Raw genomic sequence first — 22,213 nt, forward strand, 5'->3', positions numbered from 1 at the left:
TGTGATCCCATGATTACATTGTGACATTGTTTTGGGGGATGTTCAGCAGACAGTTCCCACTAACATCTGTACTGCTAAATCTATCTGGATTGTTTTTGTGTGAGCTGCTGAGTTTTGGAGATGTCGGCCATACAGATGTCTGCCTTTTCCCACATATATAGATAAAACTGTAATAGGACTAGAGATAATAAACATATCACAATGCTGAAGGAAGCGTGCATCCATTCATTGACGAGAGGCTTGTGCTTGTAACGGCATAGGATGTAAACATTAATGGCTTCTTTTTTTTTTCTTTTCATTAGTGTAGTTAGCCTTGTTAGCTAGCCACTCGTCCGTGGGTAGATGCATGCTTCTTGCTGGCTGGTTGGCGGGTGTAGTTCAGTTGACAGAAAATAGTTTCTACATGAAACTGCTCACAACAAGGTCTGTGGATTATCTTGAACAACCAGGTCTTGAGTTTTGCAGATATCAGTCCTAGATATGATTTGGTCTTGACCCAGTTACTCAAGATAATCGACGGACATCGTAAGCAGTTTCATGTTGGAGCTCTTTTCTTACAGACTACTCTGTATCACCCCACAGAAGAAAACGCACATCTATTAATGAACAAGAGGCTTGTACTTGTGGCAGCATGATCTCCTTAATTGTTATGTTAGCTAGCTTATCGTCCATGAGTAGACACATGCTTGCTTCTGTATGGAGATACAGAAAGAAAATAGTTTCTTCATGAAACGTCACACAACAAGGTCTGTGGATTCCCGAGTATGATCCTGAGTATCCAGTCTATGATTACTGGAACGAGATTTTGCTGCTGAGTTTTTCAAAGTAATTTTTTTTGGCCCTTTGATACAGGTTTAGTATCGTGTGAGCACTAAACTACTACACACTGTACGTGTGTCACAGGCAGAGCATAGCAGAGCTTTCCCGGCTGTATTGAAATTCGGCACGAGTCCAGCCACTTAAGACACCAGATGATCAAAGATGGAATTGATGTCCTGGAGATATGCAAATCATGTTGTATAATAAACTTTGCAGATTGTCAGTTAATATATTACTGATTAATCAAAGAGGTGCACACTGCCAATAAGACAAGAAAACTGCCATAGATTTAGGAAGTGTTTCACCTAATAACAGTGAGGAAAACATGAATTAAGATGACAGCATTGCAGATGACAGTCAGACCCTAAATGAATGCTGCAAAACAACAAAATGCATGAATAAGGTGATGCAAATTAAATGTATTTATTTGCATTTTTCTCATGTCTGTCCCATCCCTTTCCACTGTGCTCTACCCAATAAAGCAGAAACACCATTAAAACAATCTTTCAGAAGGTAATTACTTTTTCTCCTGGTCACCAGAATTGTACAGGGCAGTCCTTGAAAGTTTGGTCTTTACCTATTTGAAATAAACAACCATGCACTGTGAATATATCAGCTTATTTTGTTTTGCGAAATCAATATGCATCATTTTTTTATAGAAATACAAACAGCAACATCATATATAATTGAATTAAAGACAAAGGGTCTGAAACCATTATAAGTTAGCAGTACTATTCATTATTGTTATCATGTGTTATTTGTAATAATGAATGCAGAGTGAATTTTTTTTTTTTTTTACTATTATAGCTGTTTACATTTCACATAATCTTCAAAACAGATGATTGTTTCTGAAGGACAACTAATCTCATTATCATGTTTTTCTGGTCCTCAGAACTGAGAACTCATGAATATCTGTTTTTACGTTGTCACACATTTTCGGTTTTATACTAATACTATTTTTTTTCTGACATTATCTGCACTGCAGTTGAACAATGACTCAGTGAAAGCATTTTGCGGGATGAACTTGACAGAATGGCTTCTAGTTTCATTGTATTGTCTTCTAGTACATTCACTGTCACCGAAAGTGAGACTGAGCTCTGAGTTTATGTTTAAGGTCGTTCCTTATCTGTAGTAAAGCTTTCCTGTCAAACTTCTCTGTCTTTGGGTTTAATAAAGCAGAACTGTTTTGAAAAGACTCTTCATAGATAAACACAAGACTGACCATTAGCATGCACACACTGAAATTAAGCGCAAAGCAAAACAAACTCTTGACTGACTGTTATTAAAATATCTTGATAACGTCAATGGTGAGATTAAATAACTTCCTGTTACCCCGAACATAATTAATAAATAAAGAGCAACACTGACCGGTTACGTAATCCAAACCAAAAAATCCCCAAATGTGTCAAAACTTCCTGATGATTCAAGTTGCCTTCGTTATCTCTTGGGTTAGGTGGTGAGAGCAAGGTTTAGGTTGATCTTGACAGGGAGAAGCCTAAGGGCTCCCTATAGGGTACAGTATAGATCTATATTCATGCAGAGCTTGTCAAAAGATTTTTTCACAACATAGTAATAAAGGAGCTTTTGAAGGTTGATCTTAGGAAGAAACCAGCTTTCCTCTCCTCGCTGCTTTGCTCAGATCTTAAGAGTTAGTCTCAGATCAGATACAAAGAAAATAAAGAATGAGTGTGCACAGTATATGCAGATTTTGTACTTTTATTTTTATTATCTTACATCATGTGTCAGAGAGAGCAGAGACAATGATCAACTGATAAAAGTTTATTTTCTAAGTAAAGCTTTGCGGTTTGCCTCACACACAAACACACACGCACACACTAAACATGTTCTATTTAGAAGCCTGGGTATTTGTTTTTCAGCTCTTCAGAAGCAGATGTTTGTAATTATTTCGTGTTAATTGGCCAACTTCTTGCTGTCTGTGATGTCTCTTCAGGAAGTGGGATTTCAGGTAAAGTGGGAGACATTTCTTGGCTTTGCAGCAAAGTAACTGAACTCAAGCTGGAACCTTGTGTTCTCGCTGCCTTCCCTTGTGGAAGAGAGACCAGCTCATGTGTGGTGGAGCATCAAAATAACCTGGCTATTGCTATTTAATCACCATTCTGGACCCCTGCTCCAATTAGCTGTCTCGAATGAGTTCATAGAGATAGGTTGCAGAGTTTTCCCTTTCATGTCACTGCTCAGAGATCCATTTAAAATGAACGTGTGGAGAAATATTCAGCACGTGACGGCATGCTAGCACTAGATGTTTGTATTATTCCTGGGCGTAAGACAGATGTGAGGAAGTGTAGATAGTGTATCTGATATCTGGGGTTCTTTCCTCTATACACACACACACACACACACACACACACACACACACACACACACAACCGACCTTCCTTGCTGCGTACATCTGTTACCATGGTGATGAGAGGCTCAGAATGATGGCCCTGAGGCTCGTTAGGGCCAGTGTCAAAACTGGCGATGTACAGCTAGCGTCCAAATATTCCTCCTGCTGTCTTCACGGTTGTTCTCAGCATCCTTACTTTAGCAAATTAGGAAACACCTGACTAGAAGAAGGGCTGGCTGCAGTTTTTCTCTACGTTATATGAGCAATTAGCAAACTCACCCATGCTACAGCTGGCATCAAAGCACTGTTAACACCAATGTGAGACTTGCCAGTTAGGAGTTCCACCACAGAGGAATCTGCATCAGAATATTCTCTCTTCCTGCATCTGATTTATTCATGAGGGCGAACAAAGCAATCAGATGAGAAAATCTCCCAAGTGGTAGGTTCATGTGTGTTTTCTGCGCTACAGAGTGTTGGAAAGTGCTTTGGCTTGATCCATTCCCAGCCAGCTGATTACTCTGGGGCGCCGGCATTAGTTTGTGTCAGAAACTTGTGCGCTTCAGGGTTTATATCTATCCACATCTATGTCCTCTGCCACCACGTGTTGTGCTTCAAAGCCTTGTGCCTGCGCCGCTCCCCCCGTCTCAAGGAGAGTCTTTGCAATTTAAATCGCTCATATTCCTCTCTGATTGCACAAACATATCCGGGAGGGGTTGGGGGTGGGAGTGCACCCACCACATGGACGAACCGACAAACACCTGGTGTTCTGTGAGGGTATCATTATGGTAGCACCAGTTTATACACGTCCTCCCTGGATCAAAACAAAGCAGGACACTTTAGGTGACTTAATCAGGCTGGCTCTGCCTCACAAGACTCACTGCAGCTCTGAGTCACTCCCCACTCTTTTGTAAGTGTGAAAGAGTTTGTCGTATGGAGGAGTTTTCTGGCATGCTCACACTGGTCAGCAGTGCTGGGAGATTCCTGCTGTGACTGCGGGGCTCAGCTAAACCTAAAGCTCTTAATTTAATGTGATCCCCAGTGTGTGTGTGTGTGTGCAGTGCACCTGAACGTGTGTGTGTTTGTCTGTTGGTATTTTCCCCAGGGCTTCAGCTGCATGCGTGCCCACAAAATAATGTCACGTCGACAGCAGTCAAAAAGGCCGACAGTCAGCTCCCCTTTGTTCTCTAACCAAAAAAGAAAACTCGGTCCTTTAGGGAAATTTATTTCCTGTCAGCGAGATATCATATTTAATCATATGTTTGTTTTGCTGTCCACCTGTTTATTTCCTCTTTGTTTCTGAATATTGGGCCTGTACACAATTGATTTTCTTCCCCACTCATGCAGAGATCGTTCCTGGGTCAGACATGACAGGAGAGATGGAAATAAGATGCTACTACATGAAATTATCTATTGATTTTTTGTGCTGTACTTGTAATAGTTATGTAGGAGGGTTACAATGTCTTGTGACGAATTCCTCCAGTGTGTTTAACTGCTGTGGGGGTTGCTGAGGCAGAACACTGTTCTAGGTCATATCAGTAGCTAGTAGATTAGACTTGCTAAATTTCAGGGCCATGGGAATGAAAACAAACAAGCAGGATTTGGTTACATTGGCCATTTCCTCGCACTTTCGTCACCCTCCCCCACTTTACTTTATTCTGTCTCTCCCCTAGCCCCTTTGTGAATGTTTGCATAGCGAGATGGGCACTGAGTGGGCAAAGCTCGGTTTAGAGGTCAGACTTGCAGATGAGACACTTGAATGCTCTCACACAGACAGGTTCTCTCTGCTTCGGCAGAGTTTGATTAAGGCCTGCAAAGTGGATCTTTTTTGGGGTGAAATGTTCAATCTCTTAGTCCATATGCTTTATAGATGGGCATCTGGCATGAAAAGCCCATTTCCTGTTGCTTCCTCAGAGCCTTCTGGGACAATCCTGGGACTCATGACCATGGAGCTTGACTTGTCTTTGCAGGTGGAGCATGACAAGGAAGGAAAATTCAGACAGCATCCAGTCAGTGCTGCCTGTGACAGTGCAAAATGCATTAGGCTGTTGATGATTTAAAATGTTGTGTATTTTCCTGTGAACTTGTGTCTCCAACTGGGGCACCGTAACAACAATTGCATATATTTCTCAGAGGTCCTATTGTTAATGCATGGTCCTTATTGACCATGCCGACATTGTCTACTCATCACTACATGGTCATATGCCACTTTATGACCTGTAATCATCTACTGACAGGACTTTTAAAGACATGTGGCAAATGCCATGTGAAAATGTAGTTAGACCTCCACCTAGTGGCAGTTCAATCACACGCACCCACATCAGCAATGCATGACACATTGTTGGTAATGTTTAAGCCTTTCATGTGTCTTGTGGACCTTTTTTAGGAGGGGAAGAAGAAATTTGATAAGGAAACAGAGAAATACTACTCCACACTTGAGAGACACCTCAGCCTATCATCCAAAAAGAAGGAGGCATATCTGCAGGAGGTAAAGCCAAAACAAATTTTCTGATCCCCAACATGTCTTTGAATAATGCTGTTTTATGGTCCGCCGAGTGTCTCCTAAAAATAAAGCTGTTGTTTGTGAGCTGCTGTTTGCTCATCCCTTCTTTAAGCACACACTGTTTCCAGGTGGTGATGTAAGCATTAACTCTCTGTCCACACACTGCGCTCCCAGTTTGACCGCTGTCTTTGTTACTGCACTAACCCTGGTTCTGTTTGCTCATTCTCAGGCTGACACGCAGATTGATAAGGAGAGACAACTCTTTTATGATGCGTCCCTCGAGTACGTTTTCAAAATACAAGAAGTGCAAGAAAAAAAGAAATTTGAGTTTGTTGAGCCGGTAAGATAAGTTTTGCATATTTCTGTGCTCAGTCAGTGTTGAATGCATATTTAAGATGCAGTCGTTTCTTTGCCTTTTTCTCTTTAAATGTAGTTAAAAGATTTGTTTAAGTGGCACATACTCGAAATAGCACAGAATCTTTTACTGCTAATGAAAGTGGTTTTTTAAGTGTTTTTTCTCTTCTCCTGATTTAAACGTCTCTCACAGGTATACATCTATGCTCCTGTATTACACAAATTTGTCATCTGCATCCCAAATCCTCTGTAATATAGTCAATCCATCTGGGGAAAGTAGTGGATAAAATTAGATAAAGTGTTTGTTGTCAAATAAAACAAGACTAAGTGCAAATCAAAGCCCCCTCCTCACAGATACGTGGAGGACGTCTAACGTCTTTAGTGGAGAAGTAACCAGGGATAATTAAGTTCTCTAGGTGTTAAATGTCTGGGAATGTGAGATGCAGGCAAAGTGGCTCTTTTAAAAGCCCCCACTCCCATTTGTTTACAGTCACTGGCAGGTCACCCCAGAACCCAGGCCAGAAATGTAAATCTCCAGGTGGTGGTGGGGAAAAATGACAAGGCTCAACCTTGCCTGTGATGAATCTGGGCCCAGATAAGATGGTTCATCCTTGAACATTTGATATACCAAGCCTCATCCTAGAAATAAAATCAGTGGTCGTGTCTGAGGATTTGACTGAGAGCTGCTCTATGTTTGTCGGATCCTCCATACCAGAGATGGGATCAATTCTTTCCTTCAACAATACTGCCAGTGCTTTTTTCCACAATGGTTGGGGATGTTTGTGTTATACAGAAAATAAGATCAATATCTGTTAGCCACAGAAGAACTACAGCCTTGTGAATCTTCAACCCAATCGCCAGAATAAATATTAGTAATGTACGTTTCTGCAAACCACAGATATGTTGAAACTTTACTTTTCTTTAAGTTGCAACTGTGCGTTTTTTTAGGTTATATTTTTAATCTTATGTTGTGACAACAAAAGTGCTTATGGTCTAAAAAATATTAATTTATGGCTTAAAAGACGCGGTGTCTCGTCAAAAATAGTCAAGATGAATGTAATTGTCATTATCCAACATGAGATTGTATAATGACATTTCTGTTGTTACTCCCTTGGCTACACATAGAGAAAAAAAACAAAACTATTCGCACAAATCAATAAATAATAATCAAGTCACAAATATAAGCTATTCATGGTGGAGTGTTGAGGATGCGTTCAGGAGTTCTCAAACAGTGTTCTCTGACTTGGCAACCATTTCTGTAACCCCAGCACCATCCCCTCCTTCTCCCGACGCTTATATACTGTATTGTATGTTTTGTTGAAATCCCTATATTTTATGTATGATTTTACGTTTGCAGAAATGTAAAAATGCCAACATTTTATTCTTGCGACTGGGCCTTTATCTTATGTGCAATATTTAGTGCATTGACATGAAAGTATTTAATTTCTTCAGCTTTTCTAATCCTTTTTTTTTGTTTGTTTTTGCAACATACAGTCCTGCTCAAGAAGAAGTTAATTTGTTCTTTAATGCAATATGTACATGATTATCATTTTAGGACAGAATAATAATGATAATAATAATAATGATAAACTAATTTTGTACTTTTAAGGTGACAGTATTGTAATTAAATCCATTATTGAGAAAGAAAATCACTACTGAGTGGATTGAATATCTTCCAACAATGTACTCTCAGGTGTGAATTTGTAATGAAGCTCTGTGTTGTTTATTCACTCTGTGATTCACCCTTAAATATTGTTTCTCTCCAGCTCCTGGCCTTTCTTCAGGGCTTGTTTACATTCTACCATGAAGGATATGAGCTGGCTCATGAATTTGAGCCATACAAACAGCAGCTCCAGTTCAACCTACAGAACGTAAGTCTCAACACCTCGGGGGTTGTACACAAAGGCAACCAGCCACGTAATCAGATTCTGCAGCTTATCATACCCCGACATAACAAGCAGAGTTTTCACAAATGGATAGCTATGTGATTAAATGAGATTCTTCGCTGCGCAGAGGATCAATATTTTTCAGTTTTGTATTGCAGGCAGTTACTGCAGGCCATTTAATGGTACTGTGTCCAAAAAAAAAAAAAAAGTTCGGGAGTAAAACTACAACTGCTGCCGTGCCCCCTCTTTCCATCACCGTGACCTTACCACTTGCAGCCTGAGGGCCCAAATTTCTCTTTGACCTGAAATGTCAGCACCATTGCCCTGACAATTTCCACTCCGTAACCCTCTCTGTGTCTTCAGATGCAGAGAGCTCTAATAGGAGCGGGAGAAGGTGAGGCTGTCTCAGCATCTCACTTGTAGGGGAAATGAAACAGCCTCATTCTGACCCTTTGACTCCAAAAAGGCGGATTCCTGGGAGCATTAACTAATGATTCTCTGTCCAAATTTTGGATCACATGAAGTGAATTCTTCCAATATTAAAATAACATATTTGAAGTAGATGCTGTGTCTGTATTTCCAAAAGGTTTGCCAATGTGTAAGTTATTCTTCTCCCCAGGTGTTCTCATGCAGCTGCACAAATATGAAGCATTTGTCAGATGTTAGACATTTTTCCTTAATTTATTTCAGTCTTGATGTAAACAAAGTCATATTTTTGAGATGTGAAATGGCAGAAAAAAATGCAGATACACAAGACTTCCTTTGAAATGCAATTATAATCCTTTCCTGCATTTTCTGCACAGACACGGAACAACTTTGTGAGCACCAAGCAGGAAGTGGAGAAGCTGATGAAGAGGATAAGATCTGCAGATCAGGACTATAAACCCCCAGGCCAGTGGACGATGGAAGGCTTCCTGTACGTCCAGGAGAAACGTGAGTCTTTGTAGCTGGACTCCCAGCTAGCCAGCCAGGCCCCCTCACACTCTCCCCCCCGCCTCGCATATAAGTGCATGGTTTTACATCCATCACCATAAACATGTCTTGAGTTCTCCCAGGCCTCTGCAGAAAAGATCTCACACACAGAGCTCATAATTCATCCTGTTTACCGATTCACTTTGATGTGCTCTCAAACAAGGGGGGAGATGCCCAAATGGTAGATTTTTATCAGCAGTGATAAACAACTTTTGATTTATCACACTATAATTGCAAATTGATTTTCAGATGTCTTTCCAGAAGCTCTGTGATTCAGAGAAAAAATATTTTGGCTCAACCTCCATTTTCCTCTTTATTTACTTTTCTGTCTTAGGTCCTCTGGGATGCACTTGGATACGTCACTACTGCACATATGAGAAAGGCAGCAAGACCTTCAGCATGAGCAACACTGAAAATAAGTCTGCCGGGAAACAGGTAGTTTTATTTAATTTGACTTTTTTCTTTCCTATTTTTGTTTAGTTTAGTTTAGGTTCAGTTTTTTCCCATTTTCCCATTTAGTTGCACATACAAATAAAAAGCTGCGACTGAGCAAGCATAATCTGTGTGGGTGAAACAAAGAGCCCCCCTGAGGCTCATAAAAATGTCTCTACCCAGAGGGAAAAAAAGTCAAGATGACAGAACTGCGAATTGGGCACAGAAGACAAAAAGACTTGTTAACTCAAAGCGGACAAAAATGGTTCAAAGATAACAAAATCCACAAATAGCAAGAAAGACCTCAAGGAAAGGAAGTAAACTTTTGACAGAAAGTTTGGGTGCCTTGGTTTGTACACAATCGACTGAACAGATCCGTCTCATTTATAAACATTTACAAATGAGGGAAAACTTATTTCAGACTTTGTGTATTAGATCAGCTGCCATCCAAGTTTTTGCATGCACTAATAGGATGATCACATTCCAGTTTTTACACTTCTGTAGACATTTGCATATCATTACAAGGTATATGTGTATTACAATTTCTGCCATTTTCCATCCCAACTTATATTTATAAATGTATGCTGTGTTTGTTCTTAGAATGGTCTCGTCCTGAACCAGCCAGAGATGTTCAAACTCAAGTCCTGCATTCGGAGGAAAACCGATTCCATTGACAAGCGCTTCTGCTTTGATATTGAAGTGGTGGAGAGGTCTGTGACTTTCTGAATCATCTACATGTTTGTCAAAAATGTCTTTTCACTTACATGGACTGAAAACATACAAATAAGCAGGATATTTAGAGGGGCAGTTCACCCTAAATACGAAAATACATATTTTTTTCTCTTACCTGTAGAGCTATTTATCCATCTAGATTGTTTTGCTGTGAGCTGCTGAGTTTTGGAGATATCGGGCTTGGAGATGTCTTCCTTTTCTTGAATATTATAGAACTAGATGGCACTCAAAAAATACATTTGAAAAAGTAAACAGCAATGTCTCTTTCCAGGAATCAATCAATGCCGGTTACTACAGTTAATAAACATATCACAACACAGAAGGAGTGGTGCATCCACTCACTGACGAGAGGCTCGTGCTTGTAATGGCGCAAGATGTAAACATTAATGGCTACTGTTTTGGCAGTGCTGTAACATCAGTTAGCCTAGTTAGCTTTGTTAGCTAGCCTCTCATCCATGGACAGATGCATGTAGTAGTTGTAGTTCGGTTGACAAAAAATAGTTCCTACATGAAACTGCTCACAACAAGGTCTGTGGATTATCTTGAGTAACCACGTCATGATTTCTATAAACAGACATTGCTGCTGAGTTTTTCGAATGTATTTTTCTGGTGCTTTGAGCACCACAAATTGAGTATATTTTGATTATAATCGAGAGAGGGCGGACATCTCTACAGCTGATATCTTCCAAACTTGGCAACTCACACGAAAACAATCTGGATGGATAAATAGCACTACAGGTAAGAGGAAAAATATTTATTTTTGATTTTGAGGGGAACTGTCCTTTAACACTATTACCCCTACCTCTAACATATCGACATTTGACAGGCAGAGCATTTAAAGAAACCAATTAGTAAAAACATCACACATCACCATTTTATATATCAGCTAGTCTATCAAAGCAAAAGCCAGCCACATGGGAATAGTGGTAAAATCATGCAAAACACGGTGCATGTGGGATGTTTTCTTCTCGTACATTTTGAGTTTTATCAAACCCAACTGATACTAGAGATTAACCCAGATTATCATGGGAGTACTCAGCGTTGCAAGAGCTGTTCAGGTTTGATTAACATCTTCAGAGAGTCCCTGTTTACCAGTGTTGGATGTTTTCAGCTCTGTTTGTGTCCTGCATGTTCCTCAAGTCCTCTCCCTCCTAAACTCTTGTTTGTCATCCATATTTACACTATTTTTGAACCCAGTACGTCTTTTCTCTGTGTTCATGTCAATGTAGAAATGACATCTATCGTGGAACTCTTTTCAGACCGCTTCAGTTTTTCTGTAAAGTCCGGTATGTGAACTGACCAGTGCTGCCCTTTCAGAGCAGTTGCATGTGCTGCATGTGTGCTGCTAATCATATCGTGCACTCAGTCTTAAATCTAAGCCTTCTAAAGAAATACTGTTTACTTCCTACCACCTCACTAAATCACAATCATCTCTTGGTCAATATGGGCTAAAGGACACAGACATATTCTTAAATTATTCATACTTGTCTCCAATTACTCAAGTAGTATATTGATTTATGTTTTTCTGAGAATCAAATAACAACATTGTCTCTCTTGAGAAGTTTGAAATCTTTAGCTGTATGGAAACATTCATAACTGATTTGTATTTAATTTTGTGCGGGGGATTTGGATAAGGAATTGCCCAAAGATTAAACACATTGGCTGTGTGCTGATTAACAGTGGCTGAATCAATTGATCAGGTCGTACATCACGAGAGCTTGATAGGAGGTCATTATGGTGATGGGAATTTCAGAACATAGAGTTAACTCATGGCTGTGCATTACTCAGAGCTGCAACTATCAATTATATTCTTGATTAACTGATTACTTGTTAAGTCAGAAAATGTTGAAAAATGTAAATCAAAAGCCCAAAAAGACATCTTCAAATGTCTTGTTTTGTCCACAACCCGAAGATATTCAGCTTACTGTCCTAGAAGAGTTAAGAAACCAGTAAATAGTTACATTTAAGAAGCTGTAAACAGAGGATGTGGGCTTTTTTATTTATTTTTTTTATTGCTCAAATAATTAATCGGTTATTAAAATAGTTGAGGATTAATTTAATACCTGACATTTAATCAATTAATCATTGCAGCTCGAGCGTTATTATTGCACAGCACCAGCAGGGCCAGCACTGCACACCCTTACTGCGTGTTGCTGAGCTTGGACAATAACTGCAGTTTATTTGCAGGACAACTCATTTATCATAAACGACGATGCCCCAGGGTGCTTGTTCCAACCACAAGGACAACGTGGTTCAAGCTCCAGTCAGCTTCAAGCTCATCTATTCATCCTCATTATAGTAAACATGCTGTTACACCTATAGCCTATAACCTCACATTTAAAGGGCTGGTTCATCCAAATTACCAAAGATAGTTTTTCTTTATTTGCCCAGATTTTGAGATATCCATCTCTGAAAACTTTCCCTCCGCCGCAATGAATAGACTTTAATTTGTGGTGCTCAAAGGAACAAAAACCTTTATTTAAAAAATTCAACAGCAACATTTCTTTCTAGGAAGTGAGTAATCCACAGACTTCACTATCAACAGTTTTCATAGGGACTTCAGCAAAAGCATTTCCAAAGAAGGCTGATAACGTGAATTAGATTAACAGGAAAGAGATGTTGCTGATTCTGTTAAATTTTTCAATGTTGTGACCATCAAAAATGAAATTTCTTCCACCTCCACTGGTTTGGGCTCGTATCTCAAAACCTGGTCAAATAAATCCAAAACCATCTGCACGGTGAGAAACCCCTTGAGGTGAGATTACAAAAAAATTAATTTGGTTGATATTAATCGCAACACATGCAACTTGACATGGCTCCATGCTAGTACTAACTATCACTACTGGGTGGGCTTTGTTTTTGTTTGCTGTCATCACATAATTTTATCATGACATCCCTAAGCGGTGCTGTGTATCGACTGCAGATATAGCTCAGACCAGTGCAAAGCTATGTAGCACACAGTGAGGTGAGACATGACACATAATAACTGCTGTGCTGTAGAACACAGATGAGATGAAGGTGTATGCATGTCGGGTGCAAAAAAAGTGAATCACTCTAATATTAAGCACATGTAGCATTTAATTGGGGGTGGAATGTGAAGCACTGAGCCAACCGAGGGCATAGTTAGAAGTCAAGCATTTGCACATGAGCTATTTTAGTCACACTAGTCCTTTTATAGTGGTCTCAGCCAGTGTAAACACGGTCTGTCCAGGGGCCCCAAGGCAATGAGATCAGACTGAGACCAGCTTTTCTCTGATATCTTTCCAGACATGGCGTTATGACACTGCAGGCACTGTCAGAGTCCAACAGAAGACTGTGGCTGGAGGCCATGGATGGCAAGGAGCCGGTGAGGAGCTCTGGCTGTTTGGCTGGGATGTTTTTTAGTAGTTTCTTTGACAAGAAAACAATACTGGGACTGAATTATTGGTCACCGGCACCCTCCTCTGGTGTGTTCAGGCTAAGTCTTTCGAAGAAAAGATGACCTCACCGTCAACTTGTGCTAATAATAGAACAGTTTACTTAAAGCAAAGAAATGCTGGGAAAACTGTGTGACAGAAATCTCTTCTTTCTGGGACTTAACCAAATGTTTCCTCAACTTGATTATGATTTTTGTAAACTTTCTCCAGATTTACAACCTGCCAGCCATACTAAGCAAAAAGGAAGAGAGTAAGTCTGTTTTTTGTTTTGTTTTTATCTTTAAACCCCTTTCATCATTCAATTACATACATTTCCCTTTGTAACACTTGGAATAAAACCCCAACACACACATATCCTCCATCACCTATAGCTGTATCTGTTCATTAACACAATTACTTGACATACGCCCACTCAGCTGACATCACAGAGCCTTCCAGCGCAAGGGTTGTATCTTATTAGTCAAAGCAAAAACATAGGGGAGTGCTTATTATTCCTGCATGGTGCGCAGTTAACCGACAGTAATTGATGTGTCAACCTTATTCTCATGTTGTATTACAGCATTTCTTAATGAAGCGGGCTTTAACTTTGTAAGGAAATGCATTGACCTGGTGGAGACAAGAGGTGAGGCATTTAAATCTCTCAGCTTTCATTTGTCAAATGACCTTAGTGCAGCCCGGCTGTGATTATGAATAACAATGTGCTTCATTCATTAGTGGCCGTGCTGACACGTTGCATTGACATACGTAATTCTTAACTGAACAGAAAATCTTTGTGCCTTGTTTCAATTCCTGAATTTCCTTTTTCATTGCCACACAGGCATAAATACAATGGGACTGTACAGAATTGGAGGGGTCAACTCCAAAGTACAGAAGCTGATGACCACTGTCTTTTGTAAGTAGCCTTAAAATGAGGGGAAAAACTCGTAAAAAAGCTCAGTAGAATGGAAAGTACTAGGAAATCTGTGTTCAAGAGACTGGAGCCAAAGCTTAAAGTATTATCAGTGTTTATCAAGCTTGGACTAAAATAATTTTTCTGTCCTAAGGATATTCCTTAACAATATTCTAATGTGTCATGGAGCAAAACTAACTTAAATAGATAATTCTCTGATTTCCAAATGCATAAATGAACACTTTCTCTTTCTATAGCTCGTCAAGGTTTCATATATGAACAGCTCGTTTTTCACAACCATCTGTGGTTGAATTTGTGTGAGCCTGCAGAGTGAGGGAAGAGGTCCTCCTAGTGGTGTGACAGTGTAACAGCCATCTGGCCTCATATTACTTTGTCATTACCTTATTAGATGAACCAGGGTAATCCTGTTAGCATACATTTCATACATTTGAACAGGAAATGTCTAAATGATTTATTAAAGGCTCTCTAAAGCTTGATCTCCATCTCTGTAAGACACCACACATGTACGCTTGTGAACAGTCCATAATTTCAAAGCTCATTTAAGCAGCCTGGCAGGTCATGTCAGGTTGTATTGGTTTCTTCGGTCAGTTTACAGCTTGCTCATTGTGGTGATATAAAAATAAAATGTGTTTCCAATAGCATCCAAGGCACCAGTGGATATGGACCTGGATCCAGAGACGTGGGACAACAAAACTATCACCAGCGGTCTGAAGAATTACCTCAGGTCAGCTCGCCCCACCAGCTGTGTATCTTTAGCTGTCAGGAATCATAATTACCTCCATAATGCCTCTTTGAACACCTCCATGTGTTAGTCACACATTCAGAGCTACCAGTGACTCACAAAGGAAAGGTGGTTGCATTCAGAGGACCAATGTCACTGGAGAAATAAATGGTAACGGTTCTTTTTATTCACCAGATGTCTCTCTGAGCCTCTAATGACCTTCAAGCTCCACAAAGATTTTATCATGGCTGTCAGTAAGTTGTGAAAAGTTACTAAACGCTATAATATAATAGATATTTTACCAACCGCGCCATTTCATTTTATTATTAAACATGAAAGGGAGATTTTTAAAGTTAGCAGAGCTATCATTTTCTTATTTCTACACCTCTGGATATAGTGTCAAAAGTCAATAATTGGCAGCTTTGCCATTTCTGTGCAAGTACATGAGCCTCTTGATCATCTTATATCCTTTTGCCCTTCCTCAGAGTCAGATGACCAGAACTACAGGGTGTGTGCTGTCCATGCTCTGGTTCACAAGCTGCCAGACAGGAACAAGGAAATGCTGGAGCTACTAATAAAACACCTTGTCACGTACGTGTTCAAGTAATGAGCCTTTAAAAAAGGAACAGCTCTATGAGAGGAGATAGAAATTGCTGAGACTGATTAAATTGTCATCGCAGTGCGGGGACACCTTAATGTATTTGCAGGTGTCTCTAAAATTGTCGGAGTTTGATAAATAACAAAACTGTCAACGCCTGGTTAAGAGTTTCCATTATGGGTGTATCAGCAGAGAACAGCATCTTACACTTCTCTTCTACATGCAGAGTTTCCACACAAAGCCAGTCGAACCTGATGACAGTTTCCAACCTGGGTGTCATCTTCGGGCCTACGCTGATGCGGTCACAAGAGGAAACTGTGGCCGCCATGATGAACATCAAGTTCCAGAACATTGTGGTGGAAATTCTCATTGAGAACTTTGTCAAGGTAATTTATTGTTTAGCTTTGGATGTACAATATGCTTTAAATTTTACCTGCATCATTAAAACCATTTAATTCTTACTTTTATAAGTAGTTTTTATCCTACCATCGTTCGACACAAGCAATAACAGATTTGATCTAAGCTTTAGTTTTGTTACACCCGAGGACTGTCCAGTCATTTGGCTAAGAAAAACTAACTACAATAAAATAAAAAGAAATCTGTCATGGCTTCCAGTCATCTGATCTTCTTCAGGAATGTCTTAAATAGCAAGAAACCACAGTATTTTTCTGACCAAGTAACCCATGAGAGATAAAGTTAACCATCTGACCAGACCATTACTGCGTCGGACCCTGGTAAGACTGGCTGACATCATAGCATTAGCTACAGAACCTATAATAAACTAAACTAATGAAGAAACCTTTGATACGCTTTTGGAAACCCAGTTTGAATGTTCATACCTCAGGTTGTATTATACCTTGCTGCAGGTTTAATGCAACAAGAGATACAAATTTAAATCTTTTGCTCAGTCTCTGATGGTCTCACACTATAGATCGTAATTTCATCCAACTCCAAACTGGGTAGTGAGTGTCTTAAAATATTTTTATAACAAACTTCAAAAACACAGTTTAAATACCAGTCTATATTGGTAAGATATACACAGATTTTGTAATTGTGTTGAGTGATCAGTGCTGCTTTCGCGACCTGCAGATCTTTCACCAGCCTCCGGATCCCAATGTGCCTCTGCCCCAACCCCAGAGTCGGCCTGGCTCTCGCAGGAGTAGGGCCATCTGTCTGTCCACGGGGCCCAGGAAGCCCCGCAGCCTCTACACCCCAACACTTTGCCTGGCAGATGCAGAAAGTGAGTACCAAAGCAGTGATTACCACCACAGGTCATCACACCACAATGTCTCAAAACCTGTTGGTGGCCTTTAATATCAATCAGACACCTGCACACGCTGTTTCACAACATTTCTGTGAGAGTCATCTCATATTTGCTGTTTTTTTTTTCAAGTATTTTAAAATGAAAAGCCAGTATAACCCTTTCAAATGAGTGTTATCTCTTCAGAGAAATGTTTTTTTTATGCTGTTAATAACCATAATTACCTCCTCATTCAGCAGGTTTTAATGAGGGCCTTGTATGCCTCTTCTCTGGTCCCTGCATAGGTGACACTTTTAGCAGCAGTCCAGGCAGCACCCCCATGGGCAGCATGGAGTCTTTGTCCTCCCACTCCTCTGAGCAGAATACATCCTCCAAAACAGCTTTCTCTGCTCCAGTCAAGGACAAGTCGCTCCTGGATCTCCACCGTACGCCATCACAGCTCTCAAATGGCCCCAGGAGCACTGTATGTATCAGCAGTCCAGAGTCCAGCTCCAGGGAGGATGCAGGGCGTACAGATGGAGAGTCAGAGGATGCTCTCAGCCTGTCCTCTGTCAGCACCGCACCCAGGCTGTCTCCTGCCCCCAAAAAAGCCCCCCACTGCCGCATTGACCTCAGGCCAGCACTGCTGAGCCGCTCACCTGCTCCCTCTCTGAAATCACTGCATATATCTGAAGGTAGTATAATCATCAAGTAATCCAGTTTAGGCTTGCCTGTCATCAGATCATTGATTTTGTTTCCCTTGCAGTAATGAAGTGGAAAGAAACCTCATGAAAGTGTCATTTTCAGGACAGGATTCATAAACTGGATAGTGTTATTGTCATAACTTATTCCTCCCGGACTCTCACTACTTTCAAAGACATTCAGCACACAGTTGACAGAAGCGTTATATAAACAGCAGCGTTCAAATGTTATTTACTTGGCTCATTTCCTGAATTAGTTTGTGCAGAGTTTGAGCTGTTTTAGTATCAAACTTTCATGTCTTGGTGTCATTTACATGGAGACAGGAGTTATTATTTGTATGTCTCCCTCAAGGCCGCAGGAGCTGCTCTGGATCTGTCCAAAGTCTGTCAACACTGGAGCCCAAAGAGAGTTTAAAGCCTGGTGAGCACCCAGACCTTCCGCCAAAACAAGTGATCCGCCGCAGGATGAACACCTCAGTTACCAACGGCTACCAAAGACCTGGCTCAGTGTAAGGGGTTTTTAAAAAGCTAATCATTTTGCTCATTATTACCTGCTGTCCTGTTGAAGTCTGGTGTGTCGCTGTGTTCACTGGGAGGCAGATGAGCCAGGCTTAGCTGAGCCTAATGGCCCACAGTGACTCCCCCCCTGATGAGAGGTTGCAGTCCAGGCAGAGACCAGTCAGCTAAAAGAGCCACTAGCTCCCCAGCTAACTGGGATAATTAGCTTACAGCAGCTAGCTACAGCCAAAGATAACTCACATATTTGTGACTTACTCTGTTAATATGCAGTATGATATATTATCATAATACTGGCTATATTTTACAAAATTCACCTTTAACACCAGTTCTGATAATGAAATAATAGTAGTTATCTATCAAGCAAAAACGCTCTGAGAAAATGTAGGCATTTTTGACAAAAGGGATTCATTGATTATTCAAAACCAACAACTGGCAGATTAATTAATTATGAAGATAACATTTGGTGCTGTCCTCTCATCCCTGTGCATGTATGTGTGCAGTTGCATGTACCCCCACGGAATAACTACAAGTCAACAACATTTCTTTCCATCTTCCTCCGTCTCTTTGTCTCTCCCCTCTGAGTCATCAGCCTCGTCTACATATGAGCAGTGAGCATTGAGAGGTCTCTAAGATCAGATGAGTATGTGTTGGAGATTTATGTCTTTTCCTCTCTGGTGGGAGAGCTGGCTTTAATTACGCTCTGCCTGCTCTGGGGTTGATGTGACCCAGCAGCAGCAGTCTGCACTCGTTCTCTCGGGACAAACAGATTGTTTGACTTGTCATGTCTGAGAAGCCAGTCACACAGTCTCTCAAGTAGTTTCCTTGTACAGAACCCACCCAGCTTGCCCTAGGCTCTGTTGTCCCCTTGACTCCGAGGTTGTTGCGTGCGGGGTCAAGTGCAGCCTTGTTATATAGCTTAATTCAATTCTGCACTGTGCTGAAGCTGAGTCCACCCAGAGGAAGGAAACCTCCCGTATTGTGTCATTGCGCCTTCCACCTCATTTGAAACAATGAGGAACACTGGTGGGGCCAAGAGAAAGTGAACAGACTTGTTTTGGTTTAGTTGTAACCTTTATATTCAATAATTATATATCAAAACAGATTATACTTGCATTTTACTTACGTTGATCATCTGATCACAGGATATGTTTTTCTTTTTGAGGATCACATCATTTACCAAACACTTTGTTTTCCAACTGTTTATTCTATCCTTTATACAATCAAGTCAAGTGAACGCATCTGTTTTCATGTTGTTTCAGGGTCGCTGCCAGAGCACTGCTTTTTGAAAATGCCTCTTCGCCCCAGTCTGCTCCCGTTGGAAGGTGCCGTACAAATATGACATCATCTACCACAGATTTCCTAATTAATCCCACTCTGATCTCCTTAAAACTGCCATGACATTGCCTGTTTTTGTTGTCTTTATAGAGATGCCAAGGCGATGTATTCATGTGAGGCAGAGCACAGCCACGAGCTCAGCTTCCCCCAGGGGGCGCACTTCTCAAACGGTGAGCAGAGACGACACAAGGCAAACATTTTATACTTCAGCAGACAGTTACTTTGCTGCAGAAGTGCTCAGAACATCACACATGCCTCCTTGCGTAGGATGTTAGGACATTGGATAGTGTACACAGACAATCTGGTGTGTACTGGCAGCACACAGCTACACTTGGCTAATTCCCAGTGTTATGTGGAGGCATAAAATAATTTTGCTCCCAGCATGACACCCCCTTATGCATTAATAAACAGCCCCAGGATATTTTATTGCCTCTTGCCTTTTCCATGAAGAGATGACTTGGCCCTCAACCATTGCAGACAGGTCACTGTAACCTAGAGATTGACGGCACCAGTGCCTGTTCCCTGTTAACAGAGCCAGCAGAGCCAGCAGCCAAATGCAAAAACGTCAACAAACGCTCCCTACCACTTAACAGCAGGCAGAACAGTTTTATTGCTCTCTACATTAACAGGGTTTTCTCTCCCCAGCCTTATTCAGCATATCTGTGCCAGATGGTTGTAGCTGATCATTTTTAAAGCTGTTACCCTTAATTTTGATGAATCTCAGCAATGATTTATCTTGTTGTTTTTGTGGTTTATACTATGTGTAAAGCGAGGCATCCTGTTTCAAGCTTGCTAAAATACTCTGTAGGGACTGACTTTAAAGAGTACCCTGACCCAAAGTTGCTCTGAAGTGTTTGTTTTTTTTCTGCCTAAAATCTTTTATCCTTTCTTTTTTTTTTTCCTTCTACTCACTGAGTCTGAGAAAAATTGTTACCAAATACAGGCTCAGTGATTCTAATCAGGTTACACTTGATCAGTGTTTCTCAAACTGCCACTGCAGCGGGGGCGTGGATGACCGGAAAAAAATATAATTTATGTTGGGAAAATAAACAAACTTGCTGATGGTACCGTGCTGACCTTTATTTCTCTAAAATTCAACTTGAATCCTTTTATATTAGCCGCTTCCCCTGATGCTTGATGAAATTTGGGGGGAGGTCTGCATGAGATCAAGAGTCTGCTTCTCTCCTGTCTTCAACTAAAAGATAATTTCTCTTTCTTTTTTTGTCCTGTAGTCTACCGCTCTGTTGAACCAGGCTGGCTCCAGGCAACGTACGAAGGAAGAACAGGTTTAATCCCTGAGAATTATGTTGTCTTCCTCTAACAAATTGGTAAACATTGCATCTTTTTCATGGTATCCATGGAAAAAAAAAAAGCACCATGTGGTTGACTGAGTTTTCCTGTTATTGCGGGTGACTGACATTTCTGCAGCAGTAATTGCTTAAACAGACCCAGAAGTACAAAGGCCAAAAATATACCTCCTTTGGTTTGTTTGGAGAATCTGCAGAGATTTAGATGTTAGGAAGAATAATTTTGATATTATTGTTAGATGTAAATATATTACCCATCGACTGCACTGATGTTTTTAATCCCAGTATTAGCCAACAGAATCACAAAACAATCGCATCCCATTTAACAAGATTTCTTCTCAGAAATATATCAGCCTATAATATCAACACAACAGTTGCTAATGGAAAACTGTAGTTTCATAAACATTTTTTATGGCCTGTAATTGAGAAAACTGTGATTTAAAATAAGGAAACTTGTCTAATCTATTAGAATCTAGTAGAAAAAGCTTAATGGGTTTGCACCTTAACTTTCATGTTTTTATGGCCTGTGATCATTGTTCATCCACTGAAACTGCTCACTGCTGCAGTGCACTTTCTGGATAGCTACACGGTACTATACTGTACTTTAACGCTCATGAGTTCTTCTGAAGTTGCTAATCAAAAATATTCACTCCTTGTAACTGTTAATTACTATAAATTATCGCTTCAGATATATGCTGTATGTAAAATTGTGTTTTTATAATGATATGAATGCTATGTTCATGAGGTGGAGCCTTTACCTGTTGTGGTACTGTAGTCACTGGTACACTGGTGTACTAGTAATGAAAGCTAGACATGTATCAGATTATATTATGTTATAGATGCCTTTTAATATTTAATTTTCTGTTACTGTTACAGTAATAAACATTTCAATAGTACAAAGTCAATAATAATCTAAAAAGGTAGCTTCAGTGATACATTTTCAGAAAAAGATAAAAGAAAGAAACTAATCAACAGCCTGTTCACTCCTCAGTTATTACAAAAATGAGAAATTACTCCAAGGTTAAAACTTTCTCTGGTGCCCGAAAATGTATTTGGGAAGGTTTTTGAGATATTGCCAAGATCACGATGTTCTTTTCCATTTACATGTTTAAGAATGCAAGGTGGCCTTGAACGCTGATGCTGGGATAATACTCCCTTACAGTCCGAATACGCAGGGGCATATCACGGAAATGATACTCATATCCTGAATATGTAACATTTCGCATCCTTTTTTTTATATGGCAAGCTTCTTTCCTTGCAATCATCTACTGTATCTTGACAGTGCATAAACATGTCTAAAAATAAACAGTGTGATTTATTACAGCTGTGAGCCAACTTCTTTGTCTTGGAATTGTTTTTACATTTCTCTATGTTGATCCACATACTTTAAAGGATTTCTGAACATTGTGAAATGAGGCTTTTTT

The 22,213-nt window shown here is 40.2% G+C and overlaps 1 protein-coding gene across 2 annotated transcripts in view; it reads left to right on the forward strand.

Moving 5' to 3' along the window:
- Nucleotides 1-22,114, forward strand: part of arhgap42b (Rho GTPase activating protein 42b) — a 69,460-nt gene extending 47,346 nt beyond the window's left edge. The window contains exons 5-25 of one of the 2 annotated variants that reach the window (XM_084350282.1): nt 5,550-5,651; nt 5,896-6,006; nt 7,787-7,891; nt 8,710-8,839; nt 9,213-9,313; nt 9,911-10,020; nt 11,272-11,328; nt 13,310-13,388; nt 13,669-13,708; nt 14,018-14,080; nt 14,276-14,350; nt 15,008-15,092; nt 15,285-15,343; nt 15,575-15,680; nt 15,914-16,073; nt 16,777-16,927; nt 17,233-17,622; nt 17,981-18,137; nt 19,407-19,469; nt 19,573-19,652; nt 20,715-22,114. In XM_084350282.1, the coding sequence (XP_084206408.1) occupies nt 5,550-5,651; nt 5,896-6,006; nt 7,787-7,891; nt 8,710-8,839; nt 9,213-9,313; nt 9,911-10,020; nt 11,272-11,328; nt 13,310-13,388; nt 13,669-13,708; nt 14,018-14,080; nt 14,276-14,350; nt 15,008-15,092; nt 15,285-15,343; nt 15,575-15,680; nt 15,914-16,073; nt 16,777-16,927; nt 17,233-17,622; nt 17,981-18,137; nt 19,407-19,469; nt 19,573-19,652; nt 20,715-20,803 (2,313 nt within the window). In that variant the 3' untranslated portion in view covers nt 20,804-22,114. The remainder of the gene's footprint in view (nt 1-5,549; nt 5,652-5,895; nt 6,007-7,786; nt 7,892-8,709; nt 8,840-9,212; nt 9,314-9,910; nt 10,021-11,271; nt 11,329-13,309; nt 13,389-13,668; nt 13,709-14,017; nt 14,081-14,275; nt 14,351-15,007; nt 15,093-15,284; nt 15,344-15,574; nt 15,681-15,913; nt 16,074-16,776; nt 16,928-17,232; nt 17,623-17,980; nt 18,138-19,406; nt 19,470-19,572; nt 19,653-20,714) is intronic. The other variant, XM_084350283.1, reaches the window with a different exon arrangement.
- Nucleotides 22,115-22,213: the final 99 nt, after the last annotated feature.

The sequence above is a fragment of the Pagrus pagrus genome, assembly GCF_965226575.1.
Source record: "Pagrus pagrus genome assembly, chromosome: 4".
Classification (NCBI taxonomy): domain Eukaryota; kingdom Metazoa; phylum Chordata; class Actinopteri; order Spariformes; family Sparidae; genus Pagrus; species Pagrus pagrus.